Below are 22818 nucleotides of genomic sequence, written 5' to 3' on the forward strand. Positions count from 1 at the left end.
GAGGAGGGAGAAGACTTGGAGGAGGTGTCGGAAGCTGAAGAGGTAACAGGGCTTGGTGAGCAGGGAGAGTTCGTGGAAGAGGAAGGTCCAGAATCAGAAGGAGGAGATGAGAAGGACCAAGAGGCAAAGATAAGTCAGGCTGGTGAAGAGGCATGCATGTCTCCCCCTCCTGCTGCAACAAGTTCCCCTCCCCCTTGGTCTCCAGAACCAGAAGAGGAATAAAGCAAGAGGAGCAAAGGCAGACATGAAGACGCAGTCTCAGATTGCTTGGGAAAGATGCAGGAGAGGAGGATTACTTTAGGCGGGGACCTTCATTCTCCACAGCTGCCTCATAGGGGCAAGACTATCCTATAGAATCAGTTTAAGAAAAGCATTTTCAAGTTTAGGACGGGAGTTTGTACACGATGGCAGAAGCTTCTGACTGCTGCACATTAACAGTGCATTTATTGTGCAAGTGAGATATAGACAGAGATAGAGATTGAGATATGGAGAAATATAGATATATAGAGATATGGACGCTCAACATGGTTCTTACTTTTATAGATAGTTTCAGGGTACAGTAGCTATGACTCAAGTCATTAAAAGACAGGAGGCAGGATCTGGGTCAGTATTAGAAACACGTAGGAAAGACAGGAGCTAAGTGGCATCTTAAACCTAGGTTATGGGCACTGCTGCGAAGAGAGGGAAAGCTGTGCAGCGCCCCTTCAGCAAAGCGGGAGGAGAAACGGAGCCCCTTCCATTTCTCCTCCCGCTTTGCTGGAGAGGCGCTGCACAGAGAGCAAGAGAATATTTTTTTCCTTGTTCTCCTCCTCTAAAACTAGGTGCGTCTTATGGTCGGGTGCGTCTTATGGGGCGAAAAATACGGTATATTCATCCTGTCAAGAACAAGAGAAAAAGTGAAGTAAAAAAAGAATAGTCGTGGAGTCAAGTAAGTAAGAAACTAAAGAGAGGGTGCTGAAGGAGGAAGGAGTTTGAAGAACTGAAAAACTTGGAGTGAATCCAGACTAAGTTAGTTGAACTAACTGTCCATCAAAATCAATGGGATTTCAGTGAAGTTTTGACTAACTTGGTCCACTAACTACAATGGGTCCTACATTCAACAGTTAGGCTGTATCCAATCCTTTATTTCTATGCACCTCTGACTTCTACAATTCTTCCCTTCAACCCTAGGTGGTACCCACTTTGGAAAACACGTTTTTTAAAAGCTAAGCCTCATCCCCCTTTATAAACAAACTTTCCTCATTCAATAGCCAATGCCATGGTGGTATATATTTTTTAGAATCCAGTCTGCAGAGGAGGCAGGAACAATGAAGTCACCATTAACATATTCCAGTAAAAAACTGACAAGTGGAGGAAATCCAAACTTCATGCTCTGATGGCGCAAAAATGCTACTTTAAGAAAAAAGAAGCACACACAATATTCCTATTCAGTTCTCAGATACCACAGTAATGCCGTGGGAAAGAAATGGTAGCACACAAAGCTGCCTATAACTTGTTGCAGTTTCATAGTCTGCCAAAACAGTATTTCAATTCAGGAGTATTTGTCAAAGGCCTGCTCACTAAGGAGCCTTGTTAAAACAGCTTGGACATAGCATAAAATTGCAAGAAGCCAAAGCAGTTAAGTCAGTCTGTTCATTTAGATTTGGGAAAACAGAGGCTTGGACCCTAGGTTTCTCCTCCATTCATGTAAAAGATAGGCAGGGCCGGCCCAGGCGCAAGGCAAGGTGAGGCAACCGCCTCAGGCGGCAGAATCCAAAGGGGCAGCAGGTCCCGATTTAGATCTTTATCCCTTCCCCTTGTTCCCAATGTTCGAAATTAGCCAAGTGCCTGGCACATTTTGCACTTGGCTATTGTCCACTTGCAACCAAGTGAAGATGCCTGGGCTCCAGGACAGTGCCTGACACCTCCACCATCTGGAGGTGCATGCTTGGGGATCATTGGATCTTGATGCCTAGCTTATATATCTGAGTTTCTAACCCTGCTTGTGTATGTTGTGTATACACCTTATGTAAAGGCCTACCCCTTCCTCCCCGGTGGGGAGGGAGACACCATTTTGTGGTTTGCCTCAGGTGCCAAAATGTCTTGGGCCATCCCCCAAGAATAGGTATTATTTCTTCAAACTCCCCTTCCATTTGCTGTCCTCCTGACCACCCCCTACCCCCAACAAGACAACAATCCCCAGGATTTGATTTTGGGAAGGCCAGGAGGCCGCAGAGGCGAGAAGGAGGTTGGAAAGCCCTGCTCCATTCACAGAAGGAGAGTTGGGCTCCAAGCCAGCATGCCCTTTCCAGGTGAGGAAATACCAAGATAAAGTTTTTGACATCCCTTTTTGAACAGCTAGGCTTATCCGAAAAGGCGTCAAATGATCTCTTCAGCAACAAATACAACCACATCATAAAAGCGACAGATCTGTTTGCAAGCCGCTCATAAAACACAAAAGTGCAAACCTTAATGGCATCTGACATTTTATGAGAGTAAAAAGTGCTCCAGCATGTACTTTCTCTCCTCAGTATTCCACAGTTTAATTGACCTGCACTTTTAATCTCCGCTGGAATAATAATAATAATAATAATAATAATAATAATAATAATAAAGGAACTCATTTATAAAGGTAAATCATTGCTATAAAATTTATAGATTCCAGAGGGAAAATAACCTCACTCTTCAAATTCCTATCAAAAGGAGAAGATTGAGGACAAAAGAACAAAGCAAACCAATAAAGTGATGGGGGGGGGGGAGGTAGAGAGACTTCCTAAAAGATTTAAGGGAAGAGATAAAGTGTAGCTCACAAACTGAAATAGAGAAATCATTCAATTAAAAATGGATGGCCGTAGAAGTCGCTTTCAAGAGCCCCATAAACTGAACCCATCTGTGGATAAACTAACTCAAATACTACATATTGCATGACAGAGCACTTAGAATGATGTCAAGAATAGAAGGTTTCCTGCAAGCATTTATGAGGGAGTGGGAAGTGATACATGTTAACAGACACCACAAGTATTTGGAGGATATAAGCTCTCAGGATAAAAGAAGTGGCATGGCTGAAAAGAGGAATGGTTTCATGACAGGGAGAACTTACATACAGAAGAGGTTCCTCAAAACAAAATGCCTTTTTTCATTTTAGAAGATTAAATGTCGGGGGTGGGGGAAGAGTTTATAAAGTGTAAATGTTGCCATTTATATACGAATGCTGGTAACTCAATGAATGGTCAAAAACTCACATGATACATTTAGGTGACTTATCAACCAATATCCACTGGAATGGCAGCTAGAATTCAACTGTCTGTATTCCAAACCGCTGGTGCATATGTATTTTCAAACTTTAATAGAATTCATCATTCCATTCTGGCTTCTTAAAGCAAAGTTACAGTCATCATACAGTGGTACCTCGGGTTAAGAACTTAATTCATTCTGGAGGTCTGTTCTTAACCTGAAACTGTTCTTAACCTGAAGTAACCCGAAGTATTAAACCCCGCTGCCACTGCACGATTTCTGTTCTCATCCTGAAGCAAAGTTCTTAACCCGAGGTACTATTTCTGGGTTAGCGGAGTCTATAACCTGAAGCATCTGTAACCTGAGGTACCACTGTATCTGAGTTTCCAACACTGGTTCTGAACTCACTCATCCAGTGGATCTTGGGTTTGGGTTGCACTGTAAGGCTACAGTGGTACCTCAGGTTACATACGCTTCAGGTTACAGACTCCACTAACCCAGAAATAGTACCTCGGGTTAAGAACTATGCTTCGGGATGCAAACAGAAATGGTGCTCTGGCGACGCGGCAGCAGCAGGAGGCCCCATTAGCTAAAGTGGTACTTCAGATTAAGAACAGTTTCAGGTTAAGAACGGACCGCCGAAACGAATTAAGTACTTAACCCGAGGTACCACTGTATTTATAATGATTTCAACAACTGCCTCCAGTCTCATGTTTCCTGCCCACCAAACATTTTGATTCACAATTTTTGGTGTTGGAGCAACAAACAGCATTTTACGTACAATGCTTTGTAAAATAGTTATAAATCTCCACTATAGAGTTGCTAGAAGTAGCCGGGGATTTACTTCCTGAAACCAGCTTTTCTTTCATGTTTGTGGGCTAATACTTTCACAGCTGAATTAGCTGATCATACACCAGACAATCTCTGGCACAGAGTCCAGAAGCACGTTTCTGGCCTGTAATGGGCATTTGTAAACAAGACTCAGTAGGATTTCTGTTGGTCAAATACATGGCTTCAATGCCCTGATTAATTCTCTGCTGTTCCTCATTATCAGCAGAAACAAAATAAATCATGCAAAATAACTACATACAGATTTGCCTAAGTCAGTATAATTTTACACAAGTCACTGAATTTGGGTTAACGCAGAGTATACTACTCAGAGTTCACAATATTCAAGAATGAAAAAAACAACACACTTCTTAAAAAGGCACTGTTGATTAATCCATACAGTAAAATTAAACTATTGAAACCACAATATTAGAGAGCATATTTAAGTGTCATCAGTAAGCATAATTTTATCATATCCACAAATTCATATGTTACACACATATATCAATGCAAAAATATTTGTTTAAGCATCACATCATTGCCATTCCTGTTCCCATAAATGTGAGCTAATTTAGAAGCAGATAATCCCTAAACAATTTCAAATATTCAGAGGTCGAGACTTTTATTTCTGCTTTTCAGTCATGACTGTGAATTGTCATTCTCTGAAGAAAGTAATGGAGCTCCCGCAAAGCACAAATGTTTTCATACCTTGATTTGTGAGCGCGCACATTGACACGCCAAGACTGCATCAAGAATTATTAATCCAGTTTTCCAGAATGAGTTATGCAATATATTCAATACATCTTAAAGTGAAAGGCAGAGCTTAAAAGACAATCCAAGTTTTAAAAAGACAACTCGCTGACAACAACTGTGGACTATTTATTAAAACAAGTGATGTTATGAACAACAACAACAACAAAAAAATCCACTAGAATAATTCTATGCCAATAAACAATGTTTTCTGACGGCCCATCTTTATGTAGCCAAAACACAATCTACTGTATGTACAAGAGAGGTGTCAACAGGATCAGGGAAACTGCAAGGTTTGCAGAAGTGGGGGCAGGGGGAAACACACACACACACACACACACACACACACACAACCTTAAGGGAGTAAAACACACACCAAAACCCCCCACTGACCATGCCTAGTAGCCACTGACCATGCCTAGTAGCCGCAGAATACTTATGGCCAGTGGGGAGTGAGGGGGGCAAAGGGACAAAATATGCTAGAAAAGGGAATGGCTGATGGGTTGGCATTTAGAATAGGAACATGCTACACTGGAACATTCTGTTGCAGGTCCCACCTGTTCAGCTAAGTATCCTTTCAAACTACAGAGTAAGCAGTGAGTACTCTGTGATGCCACTTTAAGCAGAACTTATTTACTCATGCATTAGTAAAGGGATTAGTATATTACAAAGGGTGGGGTTTTGGTTAGAGTGCTGAACTAGGACCAGGGAGGTAAAGGTAAAGGGACCCCTAACCATTAGGTCCTGTCGTGGCTGACTCTGGGGTTGCGGTGCTCATCTCGCTTTATTGGCTGAGGGAGCCGGCCTACAACTTCCAGTTCATGTGGCCAGCATGACTAAGCCGCTTCTGGCAAACCAGAGCAGCGCACAGAAATGCTGTTTACCTTCCCGGCAGAGTGGTACCTATTTATCTACTTGCACTCTGACATGCTTTCGAACTGCTAGGTTGGCAGGAGCAACGGGAGCTCACCCCATCATGGGGATTCGAACTGCCGACCTTCTGATCGGCAAGTCCTAGGCTCTGTGGTTTAACCCACAGCGCCACCCGCGTCCCTAAGATCAGGGAGACTATGGATCAAATCCTCTCTCATCCTCCATGAACCTCAATGGGTGTCTGTGGGCCGGTCGCATTCTCTCAGCCTAACCTACCTCACAAAGCTGTTGTGGAATTAAAAAAAGGAAGTGTGGGGAGAACTGTGTATGCCACCTCAAAGTCCTAGGAGGAAAGGTGGGATCTATCTCACAATTTTCCTCTACCTAACTAAAGCATTCAAAACATAATGAATTCAGCATACACTAGACAAATAAAATACTTCTGAGAGTGTCACTGGGAGCTGATGCAAAGAGCACACTTCTCTACAAATCCAATGTTCATGTTTGCACATTAATGTGCATACCAGGAAATGTGTCAGCCAAGTGAACATTTCGGTGGTCAGCATCAATTTTCAAGATCACAGTGGCTCAATGTTTTTCAAACTACAAGAGCAATCACAGAAACTTCTGACAAATACCCAGTTCACATGCTACGCTTCCCCGTTCTAATCCATGTCTCGAAAAGACCAACTCTGTTCACATGGAATATGTGTGAAATAATCATACATCACACACAAACACTATTACTATTTTTTATTATTATTAGATGTATAAAGCCCTAACTTTCATCAGATGATATAGGGCGAGTTACATAAAATTTACAAAATCACGGAGTACAAAATTAAAACATCAGCACCAATGCACATAAACACAATGTATAACCTTCCTTTAGTGTTTAGTGCTGAGTTACAGACCATGCATACATGATGCAAACTATACACAGTATTTATGCCATATGTACATTAAGAACAATATAGAACAGCATGCCCAAAGAGCAGGAGAGATATGAATAAGCTGCTTCGACAGAAGAAAAGCAAACACCGTATGTTAACACAAAACTAGGCTGATGATCTTGCTACAATTATTTCCAACTGACTGGAGTCTTGGCTGCAATCCTGTGCCTAGCCTGACTGTTTAGCTGCCATTGAAACGCTTGATATTTAAATAGCCAACCATCCCTCAAGTTTCAAACCAGAGATGGTTCCAGATTTTTATGGACCCCTGTCCTAGGGGCTAATAGCAAAGATCCAGTGTTCAAAATTAGCCAGGCGCATTTTGCTATCAACCACTTGTGACCAAGTGAAGATATCTGGACGTACAGATGGCGTCTGACAACTCCACATACCTGGAGATCATTGGATCTCACACACTAATGCCACATCCTGCTGAATTCTATGAGTTATATTTTACCTGCACAATTGGAATGAATTTCAAGAACCAAAATGCTTTTTCTGGGCGGTCTGAGCAGGAGCAGTCACCATTAAGAAAGAGAGATCAGAATAGGCCAATATATATGTGGACTGTCCCTGGATAAAATGACTTTTCAAGTTATCAAGGTTCTTAATCCTAGGCTCAAGGTTGTCATCTGAACTAGCCAGACATTTAACTGAGAATCAATCACAGTCCAGTCCATCATTTGAAAAATAAGACTTCACAGAGCCATCTTACTCAAAAAGGGCAACTAGATATTCCATTTTGGCGCCCTGCATCTTTGGATTAAGGAGCCATTTGGCCCCTAGCTTACAGATCCGAGTTTCCAAACACTGCCACGATCAAAGCACAAACGTATTTTCCAAGCACATCAATATTAGCCACTCAAATACCCAAGCCAGTTAATTGGTAGTTCTTTCATTTTTTATTTATTTTTGCCAAGCTGGGGACTTGTGAAAAGGAACAGGCATGCATTCTGTAACAGCTATCCCTACATTATTTCATTTCCGCTAACATAAACACGCATTTGCAATCTTCATTCCACTAATAATGCAACCTAGAAGCGGAGACATTCCTTTTTTTCAAGCACACCTTAGCCACATTGACCGATACATTATGGAAGGCACAGAGAGACACCGATTATTCACACATACTGAGTGTGGTGAAGAGAAAAAGATGGAAGGGTTCAAAGGCAGGGTGTACTTTGAGAACTGGTCTCAAGTGGTTTTCATTCCTTCCTCTGCTCACTACTACTGTACAGTGGTGCCTCGCAAGACGAAAATAATTCGTTCCACGAGTCTCTTCATCTTGCGGTTTTTTCGTCTTGCGAAGCATCCCTATTAGCAGCTTAGCGGATTAGCGCTATTAGCGGCTTAGCGGCTTAGAAAAAGGGGGGAAAGGAAAAAAACCTCGCAAGACGTTTTCATCTTGCGAAGCAAGCCCATAGGGAAATTTGTCTTGCGAAGCGCCTCGAAAAACGGAAAACCCTTTCGTCTAGCAGGTTTTTCATCTTGCAAGGCACCACTGTAGTCTACTACCACAGTAGTATATCTATCTATATCTATCTATTTGCCATCATAATCCATCGTAATATTTTATTGTACGCGACAACAGCAGCGAGAATGTTGATAGTCAATAATTGGAAAGGAAATTATGTTCCAACCAAAGAAGAATGGTTGAATAAATTATGCGAATACTTGGAATTAGCAAAGTTGACTGATTTGATAAGAGAAAAACCAAAAAATATAATCCAGAAACAATGGAAATGTTTAAATGATTATTTATGTAGACAAGGATTAAATGTAAGGTATTGGTTGTGTTTAGAATAGATTTACAAAAGATTTAGAAAACTTATTGATTAGAATATTTGTGTGAGATTGTATGGGAAAAATACGGGATAACAGATACAATCTTGCTTAAAATTTATATAGGAAGTGCAGTGTAAGCGATGGAAGTCAATCAATGAACTTTTATTATTATTTTCATATTGAGATATTTGTAGAATAAACTTGGAAGAAATTCTTCCAACTTTTCTTCTTTCCCCCCTCTTTAGTTCCTTTTTTCATATATATGTGCTTATTTGAAATATGTATATATGTATGTATGTATTTGCAATGTTTTGCTTATATTTTGCATTATGTTAAATAAATTTAACAATAAATAAAAGGGGAATCCATCAAACTTTTGCCTGATTGCCTTGCCTCTGGAGATGACAGCGCTGCAGACTTCATAGACTAAAAAGCGAAGTCGGGGTTTAGTGGGGAGGCTATAAAAGCTTCTCCCAAACGCAGTGGATTCTTTAATCTGGCTGCCTAGTACAAATAAGGACTACTCTAAGATGAGACGACAAAAGCAATTTTATTTGTATACTTTAGGGACCCACAGCTTGGTTTAATATAAGAACAACAACAGCAGCTGTGTTGATCCTAGGAAAACACAGTGGCTTTTGAAGCGAATACCTCCTCAGCCTAGGACACCTTGGGAGGCTGGGATACCTGTCTGGAATACCTATTCTGTGGAAAATGCAGCAACTGGAGGCACAAGGTATGTCCAGAATACAGAAACAGACAAAGGCAGTAATAAATCAGGTATAGGTACCTCCTGATAACAGGAAGCGTCGACATGCAGCACACCTGACAGTTTATGCTTTTCGAGGTTTTATACTTGGGGTGGATTCTTTACTCCTTTGTCTTGAACGAGCCCTCTCACAAGTACAGACCGGTCACAAGCAAGGCATTTAGTAGTCCTTGTAGGTATCCCTTAAGCTTATTGTAAGCCCCCTCACCCCCGGTGGTTCTTTAGCTCCCAGGATCTGGGTGGTCAGAAAGGCACCAATACAAAGAGGGATATAAATAAATGAGGACATGAGCGATGCTACAGTACCTTAAAAAGGGGTTGGTTATCTAACTGTGGTGATTTGCCAGCCCGTTTCAAGGGATCAAGGTTTACAAAGTCGCTGGAAGAGCTGTAAAGCAGAGGGCTTCCTTTAATCGTCTAAGGAAGTGCCCAAAGTTGGTTTCATAAAGTTTTACAGATTTCTATGGAAGATATACTCATAATATATCACAGCTGACAGGTTGTGTAGGGTCCCACTCTTCTACCTCTACCTAGAAAACTTGCCATTTCCCTCTTAAAGGGACGGGGATCCTTTTTCAGCATGAGGGCGACATTTACTTCAGGGCAGCCTTCCGGGGGCCACATGGTAAATGCTGGGTGGAGCCAGAGCAAAAGTGAGTGGCACAACAAATGATAATTTTGCCTTTGCGCTGTAGGCTAGTTTCCATTCTTCACCCAAGCAAGAAGCAAGGACCCATTCCAGGTTGGCAAAAGAAAAGAAAAAACAGGGCTATTAAGGGGCGTGGCCTGGGGAGAATCCCAAGGGCCAGATAGAAAGACCTGGAGGGCTGGATTTGCCCCCCAGGCCTCAGGTTCCCCACCCCTGGCCTTTAATCTAGAGCCCTTCCAACCCTACATAAAATAATCCTTCAAAGTCTAATGTATATTCTGTGCATTGCTTTACTTATACTTTTTCAGTCATTCTGTTCTTAGCACCAGTAAGTACCTTAAGACTCCTCTGAAATACTTCATTCAGAAGGGTAGCCACATTAGTGTTGTTGTAGCCAAAACAGCCAGGAGTCTTGTGGAATCTTAAACAATAACAAGTTATGATGACGTACTCTTGCTTGTTTTTTGAAATACATTTGTCACCTACGTTACAAAAATGAAAGAATGCTAAGATTTACAAGCCTGGGTTATTATTATTCAATTGATTTAGTTGCCAGGAATAACCTTTGAATAATGATGTATTACATTGATGCTCTTTACAGTGGTACCTTGGTTTACGAAATTAATCCGTACCGGAAGTACGTTCTTAAACCAAAGCGTTCTTGAACCAAGGCATGCTTTCCCATAGCAGTGGGGGACTTAATTTACAAATGGAACACACTCAACAGGAAGTGGAACATGTTCTGCTTCCAAGGCAAAGTTCACAAACTAAAACACCTACTTCCTGGTTTGCAGCATTCTTAAGCCAAGTTGTTCATAAACAAAGCCGTTCTTAAACCAAGGTACCACTGTACTCTATATAATACCACGACGGAATTCAGAGCGCACAGAAACACCGTTTACCTTCCCGCCACAGCGGTACCTATTTATCTACTTGCTCTGGCATGCTTTTGAACTGCTAGGTTGGCAGGAGCTGGGACAGAGCAACGGGAGTTCACCCCGTCGCAGGGATTCGAACCGCCAACCTTCCGATCAGCAAGCCCAAGAGGCTCAGTGGTTTAGACCACAGTGCCCCCCGAGTCCCCTCTACTCACTCCTTTTAAAAGGTTCATTAGCTTCAGTTCAGAAACAGGTGACACATATGCAAGCAGTAAGAAATGGTGGTGTGGTTTTTTACTACTGCCTTGTCAAACTACCTTTGCCATGTTAATTATAGCATGCTCTTTCCCTCTGATGATTAAAAATCTACTGCTAGAGAATAACCTATAGAAACCTATGCTCACACACATTCAACTGAAAAAAGAGTTAAATTAATACAATGCACACCATGGCCTGAATCCAAATAACTCGTCCAACCAGTTTGGTGTATCTGAAGGTGCCCTGGACAGATTTCTTGTACAGTAGTAACCCCACCATGACACAAAAGGCTTTTAAGAAAAGAACTGTTAAAGGAGTTGTGATATCACATGGTGATCTACTGCTCAAAGGAAAGCAAGAAGAAGAAAATCTGCTGGGTGAGAACAAGCCGTTGGGGTAGACCCAAGCAGCTCTTTGGATCCTAGTCAATGTTTCTCCTTCGCTTTCCTGTCCTTCCATTGTTCAGGAACATTTCACACACTGCATGGCAGCAAACCCAGGTCTCTTGCCAAGTAGACACTTAATATGGAACTGTACTCAATTGCGGCCAACTTCCCGGATAAGTTCATCAATATTATACATGAGTTGGACACACCTAAGTCATATTTCACATTTTACATGTCAAGTGAACACTGAATATGAGAACAATCCCTCAATCCATAAAGTATACGCCACTTACAAACTGTAATCATTTTTCAAGATTAATTATTACCAACCAAATTTATTATTTCTGAGAATTAAGATAATAGTATAAAGCACAGCAGAACTGCCTAGCACATTTTGCAAATTTAATTTTCAATCTCTCTGTCTATGTCCTTCTAAAACTGTCTGGAGAATTATCAAGGTTTTTTAATGGAACGGGCAAGAAATATTACAAATTGCCATGCCAAAACAGTATCTCTCTGAACCAAAAGGTACTGCCCTAACCTTTGATGGAAATGATGTGTCAATAGTTTTGTTTTGTTGTTGATTTTTAAAATACTAATACTAATACTAATAATAATGTAATTACCCTATGCAGATTCTTTTCTTATACACTTTAGTTTTTTTCTTTCCAACCCCAAATACTGATTTCATCCGTTACACCTACTAGGCATGTTGTAAAATATGCAGAAAATTAAACCCAGTGGAAAAGCAACAACTGAGTGGACCTCTGCACCACAAAAGTCAGGACAGGGGTTAGCAAACATTTCCAGCAGGGGGCTGGTCCACTGTCCCTCAGACCTTGTGGGGGGCCGGACTATTTGGTGGGTGGGTGGGAAATGAACGAATTCCTATTCCCCACAAATAACCCAGAGATGAATTTTAAATAAAAGGACACATTCTACTCATGCAAAAACATGCTGATTCCCGGACCGTCCGTGTGCCACATTTAGAAGGTGACTGAGCTGGATCTGGTCCCCGGGCCTTAGTTTGCCTACCCATGAGTTAGGATAACCTAACAGGGTTGGGGAACCTCAAGGACAGGAACAGAAAGTGGCCTTTGGTCTCTCTATCTAGTCCTTGGGTCTCTCTCCGGACTATAATCTTCTCCAGACCACAACCCTTCCAGCCCCTGCTCTGCACCCCCCTCCTTGAGTGCTTTTGCCTGGCTAGAATTTTGAACTCCTGTAATGCTTTTTTTCCCCTGGATGATGGACAGTGAAGAGTTTGTGTATGTGCTGAAGCTAGTTCCACCCATTTTGACATTGGCCCCACCCACCACTGATATTTGGCCCAGAATGAAATGTGACTCTCAGACTGAAAAGGGCTTACTATGCAGGACAATGGGAGAGGGAGAGGGAGAGAAGTAATCTCAAAACAACCATTTGGCGTCTTTTCTGTCATAAATCAGGGTCCCCCCCCCCTTTACAACAAGCTCAATGCACTCACTACAAAGTGTATCGATACCAAAAAAAAGAGGCATAGTGAATATTGTAGCATAAGGCATCCTGGTATCTAACTTGTACAGTGGTACCTCAGGTTACATACGCTTCAGGTTACATATGCTTCAGGTTATAGACTCCACTAACCCAGAAATAGTGCTTCAGGTTAAGAACTTTGCTTCAGGATGAGAACAGAAATTGTGCTCCTGCGGCACAGCGGCAGCAGCAGGAGGCCCCATTAGCTAAAGTGGTGCTTCAGGTTAAGAACAGTTTCAGGTTGAGTACGGACCTCCGGAAGGAATTAAGTACTTAACCTGAGGTACCACTGTATTAATGCAATACTTTCTCACCTGACGTGTAATCGGACTTTGTACTAAAATCAGTTATTAAAAAGATAAACTATATATACAATTGCCAACAGCAGTAGGCTGAAATCGCAAGGGTACTCAGGAGTAAGTTTGCAATCCATAAATAAAATGTATATTCAGATGTTTGCATGTTTAAAGCTTAAACCCACAGACTTGCATTTAACACAGATAACTGGTTCTTAAGGTATCTGAATGGCTCTAATTCTATCCAGTTCCACAGAAAGTTACTTTACAAAGGAACATTCAAATCCCATTCTAATAGATGCAAAGTCAGCTTTTTCAATGAATAACATATTCCTTAAAGATAGGGGGGAATCCCAAGTGTCAAGTACTACCGCTGGAATTTTGCACTGTCAACTGAGTGGCCGCAGAAAACTCATTTGAAAGAAAATATTTAGCTCAAGAACTACAGTTCTCAGCATGCAATTCCTCATTTTCGAAACAGCAACTGCAATAAAGTACAGCTTCATATGCCGGTAGATTGCCAACAGCAGTCTCCATGCGCCAAGCTGCTCTTGGCCATTTCAGTTGTCTCAGCTCAACTCAAGACATAACATTACACTATGGTTTGTGCTAAAATAGTTAGGAAGCCCAAACCACGGTTTCAGTTTTAAAAATCAGGCAAACTATTGTTTAGTGTTTGTTTACATTTACTTGGCACTCCCATTTCTCTGATGCAGCAACCTCCTGAGATGTAACTATGGTGTACAGATTTAATAAATTACTGCAAAGCACAGATATTACAAAACATAGTTTGAAAATCCATTTCAAATCATGGTTTCCAATTCTATTTTATCTATACAGGCATAGCTCCAAGAAAGCTTTGCATCTAACACTACAGCGAAACTTCCTTGATAGCCATCATTGGGCATGACATCTGAATGGAGTTAATATGACTACAGTCAAACCTCGGGTTACAGGCGCTTCAGGTTACAGACGCGCCGCTGCGGGTTGCGAACGTGCATCCTGCACGGATCGCGTTCGCAACCCGAGTGTCCACGGTATCTGTAAACCAAGTACTGTATGTTCTCTGTTGTCTGGTGGCAAACTTATATTTTGGATACAAACACACTACAACTGGCCACGTATTTGATGGTGGAAGAGTTATAACACAGCGTAACATTACTTAAAATGGATTTACTCCAATATCAACAGGTTATCCAAAGATTTATATTGGATATGTTACAAGGCAAAAATGTCTATGCACTTAGAAGAAAAACACACACACTAAAACAACCAACTAGCCCCCGTGTTTAAACAGTTATTTCCTCATCCTCAGGAGAGCAATCTACTTAAAAGAAGGCCTAAGAAGATATCATGGTTTAACAGAATGTTACTTTCAACGTATCATGCTAAACTTATACAATTTGCAGTGAACAACAACAACAACATTTCTTAACAAAAGGAAAGAAAAATTGAAAACTTGCTCTGTCTTGCTTTCAGTTTATAGACTGGGGAACTCCAGATTTTTAAAACTTCTATTTATTCCTAGCAAGGAATGCCAACTGATTAAAGACTCTCAAATCGATTTGCTGTCAAGCTTTTCAGCCAATTAAATCTAAGTCAATCACTGACATTTTGTAATGTACAGAAAGGACTCTGAAGTTCTTGGAAGAGTACATTTTCCTTAAGGACAAGGCAGCATAAATTGCAATAAATGAAAGATGCTATTTCACATTAAAATGACAGCATCCATAATATTCCCCAGATGTAGTAGGATGCCAAACAGCTTCTGAAATGAACATCTTCAAGATTCATCTATTCCAATCAAAGATCAAGATACAGTGGTACCTCAGGTTAAGTACTTAATTCGTTCCAGAGGTCCGTTCTTAACCTGAAACTGTTCTTAACCTGAAGCACCACTTTAGCTAATGGGGCCTCCTGCTGCTGCTGCACCGCCGAAGCACAATTTCTGTTCTCATCCTGAAGCAAAGTTCTTAACCAGAGGTACTATTTCTGGGTTAGAGGAGTCTGTAACCTGAAGCGTATGTAACCTGAAGCATCTGTAACCCGAGGTACCACTGTATATTGGCACAGAGTTCACCCTAATGCCTATCAACTATTTTTGGTTCTTATTTTTAGAAGGAGAGCGAGTGTTCCATGAAAACTTTGCTAGCTATCGATAAATCTTATGGGAAATGTTATCCTTCAAGGAGTTCTATCAGTTTTGGCTCATTGAAAAGGAAAATGGCACATCTATATAGCCCAGCCATTGACATGCCCTTCAAGTGCCCCATCTGACTTTTGTTCTCAACATCATGGGTTAGTTGAGGGGCAAATTTTAATCAGCCACTGAAACTCAAATTGAATAATCACACTGATTAAAATCGATTAAAGCTTGCAGTCCTAATTACACATAACCCACTATGAGTACTTCCAATCCCGATGTGAAATAACCTTGGAGAAAATGTGCACCCTTAAAAAGAAGAAGAACATCAGATTCATGTTTCTGCCTGGTAAGGGACATGGACAACTGTATACAAATGGTCAAGTACACTGGCTGGCAGTGCACACTAGGGCAGACGACAAGGAAAAGAAATAGGTCAGGGGGAAAATCCCCATGTACACACTGTCCTCTGCCACAGATCCCTCTGCTTTAAGCTGTAGTTCAGTTGTAGAATGCCTGTTTTGCACACAGAAAGTCCAGGTTCAATCCTCAGCATCTTCAGTTTCAAGTAACTCAGGTACCTAGTAGGTCTGTAAAAGGCCTTTGACTGATAGGCCAAAGAGTCACTAGCAATCAGTGTGGACAAGACAGTCGTACCTTGGAAGTTGAACGTTCTGGAAGTCTGTTCGACGTCCAAAACATTCAGAAACCGAAGTGCTGCTTCTGATTGGCTGCAGAAAGCTCCTGTAGCCAATCAGAAGCCGCGGAAGCCCCATCTGACGTTTGGCTTCCAAAAATAGTTCGCAAATTGGAACTGTCACTTCCGAGTTTGCAGCGTTCAGGAGCCAAAATGTTTGAGAACTAAGCCATTCGAAAATCCAAGGTACGACTGTATTGGTTTGCTTCTAGTCTCCATAAAAACCTTTTTCAGGTGCCTTCAGATCCTCACCTCATTTTTGGGTTAGCCAATAATCACTCTCTATTTTTATATCAATCTTAAGAAAGATTGATATAAAAATAGAGAGAGTGATTATTGGCTGTGGATTGGTCTGATGAGGAGAGGAATTTAGAACTTTTTAACATTCCAGAATAAACCAAACTTCATGCAAAGTATTTTGTGTTTGTTCAATTTTGTTGTAAATATTTTACAGTACAGCTTTCAATTTTTTAAAAAAGGAATTTAAAACAAACAAACCCAGAACTAGGACTCCACATGAAACATATGCCAAAAGCTCTTTCCATGATTAAGTTTCTCTGTGACCATCAAATGCAATCCCAAATTAAAAGAACCTAAAGTGATTTTAAAAGAGATTCTGCATGTCATCAGGATTCCAGAAAAACAGAAGGGCATAAACCATTGTTCTTGCATCTCCTTGTTGCCTGAACTGGGATGTTCACAGCTGATACAAGGGAGCATAATGAGACATAAGGGAAGAGGTAGCCTCCAAGGTCATGCAAAGATCATGTCACACAAGATGCAAAGGCAAATCCGGGTCTCCCACTGAATATACCAGCAGTTGCAGTCCACCTTGAGACATGTACCTGTATGACATACATGTTGGTGCACATGCATTTCTGAGGACCTATCTATGCCGTTAAATGCCTTCTATTTTTAGGTATACAGTGGTACCTCGCAAGACGAATGCCTCGTAAGACGAAAAACTCGCAAGATGAAAGAGTTTTTCGTTTTTTGAGTTGCTTCGCAAGACGGATTTCCCTATGGGCTTGCTTCGCAAGACGGAAACGTCTTGCAAGTTTGTTTCCTTTGTCTTGCAAGTTTGTTTCCTTTTTCTTAAAACCGTGCATTCACTTCGAGGAGCAACTCATAGCACGTGGTGTGGTAGCCTTTTTTGAGGTTTTTGAAGACTTTGGTGATTTTTGAAGCTTTTCCAAAATCCATGCTTCGCAAGACGAAAAAAATCGCAAGACGAAAAAACTCGCAGAACGAATTAATTTCGTCTTGCGAGGTACCACTGTACATCAAAACATGTAATGTGTGAAACGGTCCTTCACAACCCTTTTGGACTTCAGTGCTGTGAAATGAATTTCACTGTGCCCAGGGGTAACTGTCAAAGCATAAGGGAAGCTCCGTTTAAGCATCACGAGAATGCATCACTGTGGAATAGCATTATGGTTGCAAGGCAAGAGTGAGAGATGATGTCACTCTGACAACACACAAGGTATAAGCAAGGCAGCTGCACAAAGTGCTCCTGAGATACTACTGCTAAACACCATCAAACCACAAAGGCAAAACCCTTGTCAATGCTGTGAATTCTTAGCATCCCAGAGATGCCGGTCTTGTCAACCATCATTATCTCAAGTCTTCTCCCTGTCCCCTATGTGGACAGCCAACAAGAACCAAAACAAGCAGAGGCCAGTTCAGATGGAAATAAATTAAACTGTGTATCTGTATATAATTCCTTTATGACAGCAATAAGATTATCTGGGAAGGGGAAGACTGACTGAAGGAACCACAAATGTGGTTGCTTAGTAACAAAGCACACATTCCCTCTTCCAGTCTCATCCAGAAATAATATATTACAAGTATTTTTATACTACTCCTCAATTAATTTCCTAGGGCAGTTTACAAAAAGAAGCAAAGAATTAAACTGTAAGCAACAAATGGTAAAAGCAGTGTTAAAGACAGTGGGATTGAAATTGTCTTACAAGCATGGAGGATTTTAATAAAAAGGTCTCTGCCTGGTGCTGAAAGTGCAATTAGGCCAGGGAAGTGTTCCACAACTGGGGTGCCAACACAAAGAAGGCCCTTTCTCTCATCAGCCCCTGACTCAGCTTAGGTGGCAGAGACACCTGAAGGAGTCATTTCACAATGAAGATCTTAATTTACAGAAAGTTACATAGGGAGAGGGTACCAAGAGTACCCAAGGGCAGTGATGTTTCCTTAGCACCTCTCATGTGGTTCCTTCTAAAGTAGTTCACATGCTGGCATGAAGTCAGCTATGAGGCTGCAAAAACAGAACCCAGTCAGCCCGTGTCCAAACAGGAGTGGGAAGATTGAAAAGAAGGGGATTCCTTGGCCACTGGGTCATCTGGAAGCAAGCAAGTGGGTTGAGGACTATCAGATTTCCAGAACTGCATAATGCACATTTGCTGGAAGGCAACCTATAGGGATCTGAGCTAGAGTCGCATAAGGGCTCTGGAAGTAAGATGAGATATAAATGCATTGATCAGTTAATTTAAATGATAGCTCTGCTTCTACCACTTCTCTAGAAGGTTCACAACTAAAAGCTCCCAAGAGCTTTATACAGTACTATTCCAAATGGCACAGAAGTCCTCCCCCCCCCCACAACAAATGCAGTAGACTCAATGTGCACCTGTGGCTTGTGTAGGGTGCCTCTCAGCATGTGCACAGTTCCTTTGCAATGGAGAACAATCCCCCCCCCAAGGCTGATTGCACAGTGCTCCTGGGCATGTTTTATTTGGGAAGAGATTACTTCTGCACCTATCTAATATTGATCCTGCATCTCACCCTCAGGGTGGTTGTGGCCCAACAGATGGTTCATTGCATTAGAAGTGTTCTAGACATGGCAGACGACCCATTCAACTGAAGTAAGAGAAAATCTGCAGCTCTGCTCTGTGCTAGCTATCGATATGCATGGTCTCCCACATACCATGTAGCCTTATGGAATGTAGCTGCAAATTACTATCAGCCATTGCATGCTCCTTATGGAATGTAGCTGCAAATTACTATCAGCCATTGCATGCTCCTTATGGAATGTAGCTGCAAATTACTACCAGACATTGCATGCTCTGTTTACTAAGAAGCTGGCTGCACATGTATTTGCATTCACCGTTCATGCATGTAAAAATACAGCCAATACAGTACCCTCCAAAATTCTGTTGTCTGTTTCATTCTCTATCCTATACTTCAAATTCCTCTGCAGTGAGATGCATGTAGTTTATCAAAAGCCCAGTAGAGTTAAGACTATGTAGTTTAGCTAGGAGGGGGAAACTCTTCCAAATGATCTATAGGGCAGGGGTTGCCTGCTCCAAGATGAGGCGAAGCAGGGTGTCTCCTGACCTTCAGGCATGGGAAGCAAGTGCCTTTTATCCCTTGCCACTGCTGCCAGAACACATCATGATTTAGGAACCCACAAGGGCTTTCTTGACTTCATGGAATATTTGACCAACGACCAGCATCTCAACCTTTGGCCACAGTGTGAAAAAGTCCCTAAACAAATTTTGTACTGCCTCCCATCGACTCAAGCACGGTTCTTTTCAATGCTGAGTCAATTCGCACATTCAGCTGTGAGTCATCAGGTGTTGAGCAATCAAGTGATAAGAAAGCAGCTGATGTAAACATATCTGTGAAGCAGCCCAAATAGACCATACCATGTCTTATTTTGGTTGCACCTGAAACTATGTGATCAAGGCAAAATTAAAAAGAGGGCCACTTCCATGGGTCCAAATAAGTCATGTAACTCCTGATCTTGGGGCTTCACTTCTTATTAATTTAGAATGATTGGGTCACTGAGAGTGGGGTGGCATGTCACATATTCTTTAACATTTTCTCCTTTGTTGACTCAGTTGAGATCTGGGGTATCAGCTGCAACTTAGATCCAGGTTTTCAGCCTGGTGTGTGTGTGTACACACACACACACACACACACACAGAGTGAGCTTAAGTCCAGAGGGCCTTCTTGGTAGCTGGATTCTTTAGCTCCCTTCCACAACTTTCCCCTCGTCTCCTCCGTTTTCAAAAACAATTCACTTAGCTTGTACTACCATATTTACACGAATCTAATGCGCACCTCAAACCCTGAAACCAAAAGGGTTTGGTTTGCCGGCACCATCAAATCTAACAATGCGCTCCCATGATTTTCATGACATTAATTTGGCCAAAAAAAAGTGCGCGCTGCATTTGAGCAAATACGGTAGATAACAAGCATACCTTTATGAGCTTCCATGGTAGGAAGGCAGCAGTTGAACTCTGGATCTGTAAAGACACTGTGCATTGTTCAGCTGCGAGGTCTGATCATGGGAGCCAGAAAAGGGTGTGTTTCAGTCAATTCAAAACCTAAAACACCTGAGTACCTGTCAAGAGGCTGGAAAGCCAAATGGCACCCCTTCCAACTAATTAACATGAGGCACAATCTACGGGGGGGGGGGGGAGAGACAACAACCCCTCCTTCGAAATGAACCATCAGACTCTTGCGAACCCATCCTCTCACTTCAACGGGACACACTGTATTGTGCCCGATAGCTCTGATTTGATTCCCCACCTTCCCACCCTGCTTAAAAACACCAGGTATCTTCCAACTGAGGCAAGGCCTCCTTTGAATGGCACCCCCTACCTTAGCTGCGCACCCCTCCCCTGCTCCATATTGAGGAACCCTAATAAATGCTCCGCGATCCCCTACCCGCCCCCCCCCCCGCCGCCGCTGGGTCGAGACCCGACCTTTCGCGGAGTTAAACGCTTCCAGATGAGGCTGGCTGCTTCTCCCCACGTCTGTCTGTCCGTCCCGTCCGTCCATCCCAGGCGCTCCCTCGGCTTCCTTTGTGCGCAGCCAGCTCTGCCTGCTCAGCACCGCCCGGCCGTCCATAGAGAAAGGCGAGCCGGATGGTTCTTAATTCTTATATACAAAGGGGTAGGGGAGGCGATTTGAAACACACAAACACAAACATTTCGAAGTCTCCCCCCCGCAAGACGAAAGATCGCATTTGAAGCCTGGGGAGGGACTAGGGGTGGGGGGCGCGGGGCCCCCCCCGAGATACTGCAAAGCGAGAAGGGGGCGGGGAGAGCGCGAGAAGTCAGAAGAGGAGCCCTTCGCCCCAGCAACTTCCAAATCGGATCGAGGAGACAAAAGGGCAACTTCTGGAAGTAGCGGCGTGCAAAACCGGAGCGGGGGCGTGTGCCATAAAGGCGGCGGCGGGGGGGGGGGAGAGAGAGAGAGAGGGAGACCGCACAACACAACACAGCACACCAACACACACACACACACACACACACACACACACATCTCTCAGCCTGGTCCAAGCGGATTTCCAGGGCTGGCGCCTCACCCTCGCAAGAAGCGTCTCCGCCGGCGGCTGCTTCTCCTCTCGGCTGCCTCGCCGGAGCGCCCCCCCCCCCGGACTCGGGAGCCGCCGCCCCCTCAGCCCCGCGAGCGCCCCCGCCCCCGCCCCCTCTCTCCCCCATTGTTCGCTCCGAGGTCCGCGCGTCGCCCCTGCTCACCGTGCGCGGCGCTCCTCCTGGGGCTCGCTCTCTCGCTCGCTCTCTCGCTCGCTGGGGTGGCGCAGGACGAGTCGGCTTGGGGCCGCCGAAGGGTCCGAGCCATTAGAGGGTCCGGGAGGCGGTGTGGCGGCGAGGAGGAGGGGGAAGGCAAGGGGAGCAGCGGCGGCGGCGGCGAGCGGGCGGCGGGAACGAGGGCGCCATGGCTCTCCAGCTTCGCTCGCCTTTTTGCGCGCGGGGAAAAAGGAGGCCAAAGGGTCAGGGGACCGGAGCCCCGCCGACCCAGGAGCGGGAAGCGAGCGCTGCTGCTGCTGCTCCAGCCGCCGCCGCCGCCGCCGCCGCCTTCTGTTTCCCCTCCCACTCCCACTCCGGCCCCCGCCTCGGGGAAAGGCGCGGCGGCCAAGAGCCCCCTCCAGCGTCCGCGCGCCAGTCCTGCCCCGGCTGCTGCTGCTGCTGCACAGGCGGCCCCCGCCCCGCCCGCCTTTCTTCTTCTCCTCACGCGGAATGAGCGCAGCCCGCGCGCGCGCCAAGCGCCCCCCCCCTCCCCAACCCACCCAAGACTCACTTTCCGCACAGAACGCGGCGCGGGAGGAGCCTTTTTCCCGCCTTCTCGCCAAGGGTCAACTCATGCAACTCACGCGGCGGAGGCTACAAGCGCCCGAAGGTCTTGCGGGGTTCAAGCCGAGCCACCAGGCAACAGTTCAGGCTCAGTACCTGTGCGGGGTACCGCCAACTGCAATAAAATATTGGGTGGGTGGGGGCGGCCAGGTAAGCCACGCCCCACGCAATCGATCACATGACGTGGCATACAAACACGCTATTCGAATGGAAACGCCCATTAACTTTTTTTGGGGGGGTCCCATAAATATTTTATTGGGGGGGGGAGGGGAGCCCCTAGGAGTTGGCTCCTATAGTACCTGCCTTGCAAAAAATAAATTTAAAAAATCCAGGTTCCTTTCAAACCATTCTTGTCCCCAGGACATAGGTGCCAACTCCCTGGGGGCCCCAGCACCCGCAAAATTCCCCTTGAAGGGGCCAGGTTCCCACAAATTTTGGTGCCGGGGCCATGCACACTGTATGGCACCCACAGTCACAGGGCCAAGTTGGCACTCCTACTCCAGGGAAATCAGATTCACCACTATCCGGTGGTGTCCCTTTCTCACAGTTCTCGGTTACTTACATCTTATGATGGCAACACATAGAATGCGTGCAGCATAGAATCATAGAATTGGAAGGGACTCCACAGTCATCTAGTCCAAACCCCTGTAATGCAGGAATCTCAGTTAAAGCATCCATGACAGATCACCATCCAGTCTCTGCTTAAAAACCT

At 43.8% G+C, this 22818-nt stretch overlaps 1 protein-coding gene across 7 annotated transcripts in view; it reads right to left on the reverse strand.

Moving 5' to 3' along the window:
- The window catches only part of FARP1 (FERM, ARH/RhoGEF and pleckstrin domain protein 1), a 187037-nt gene extending 164934 nt beyond the window's left edge, over positions 1-22103 (reverse strand). For 4 of the 7 annotated variants that reach the window (XM_081858061.1, XM_081858060.1, XM_081858059.1 and 1 more), the window contains exon 1: positions 21271-21346. In XM_081858061.1, the coding sequence (XP_081714187.1) occupies positions 21271-21276 (6 nt within the window). In that variant the 5' untranslated portion in view covers positions 21277-21346. Of the gene's footprint in view, positions 1-20714; positions 20785-21270; positions 21347-21491; positions 21939-22053 lie in introns of those variants that run through there. The other 3 variants (XM_081858064.1, XM_081858062.1, XM_081858063.1) reach the window with 3 other exon arrangements.
- Between the last annotated feature and the right edge of the window lie 715 nt (positions 22104-22818).

The sequence above is a fragment of the Podarcis erhardii genome (assembly GCF_964252035.2).
Source record: "Podarcis erhardii genome assembly, chromosome: 4".
NCBI lineage: Eukaryota > Metazoa > Chordata > Lepidosauria > Squamata > Lacertidae > Podarcis > Podarcis erhardii.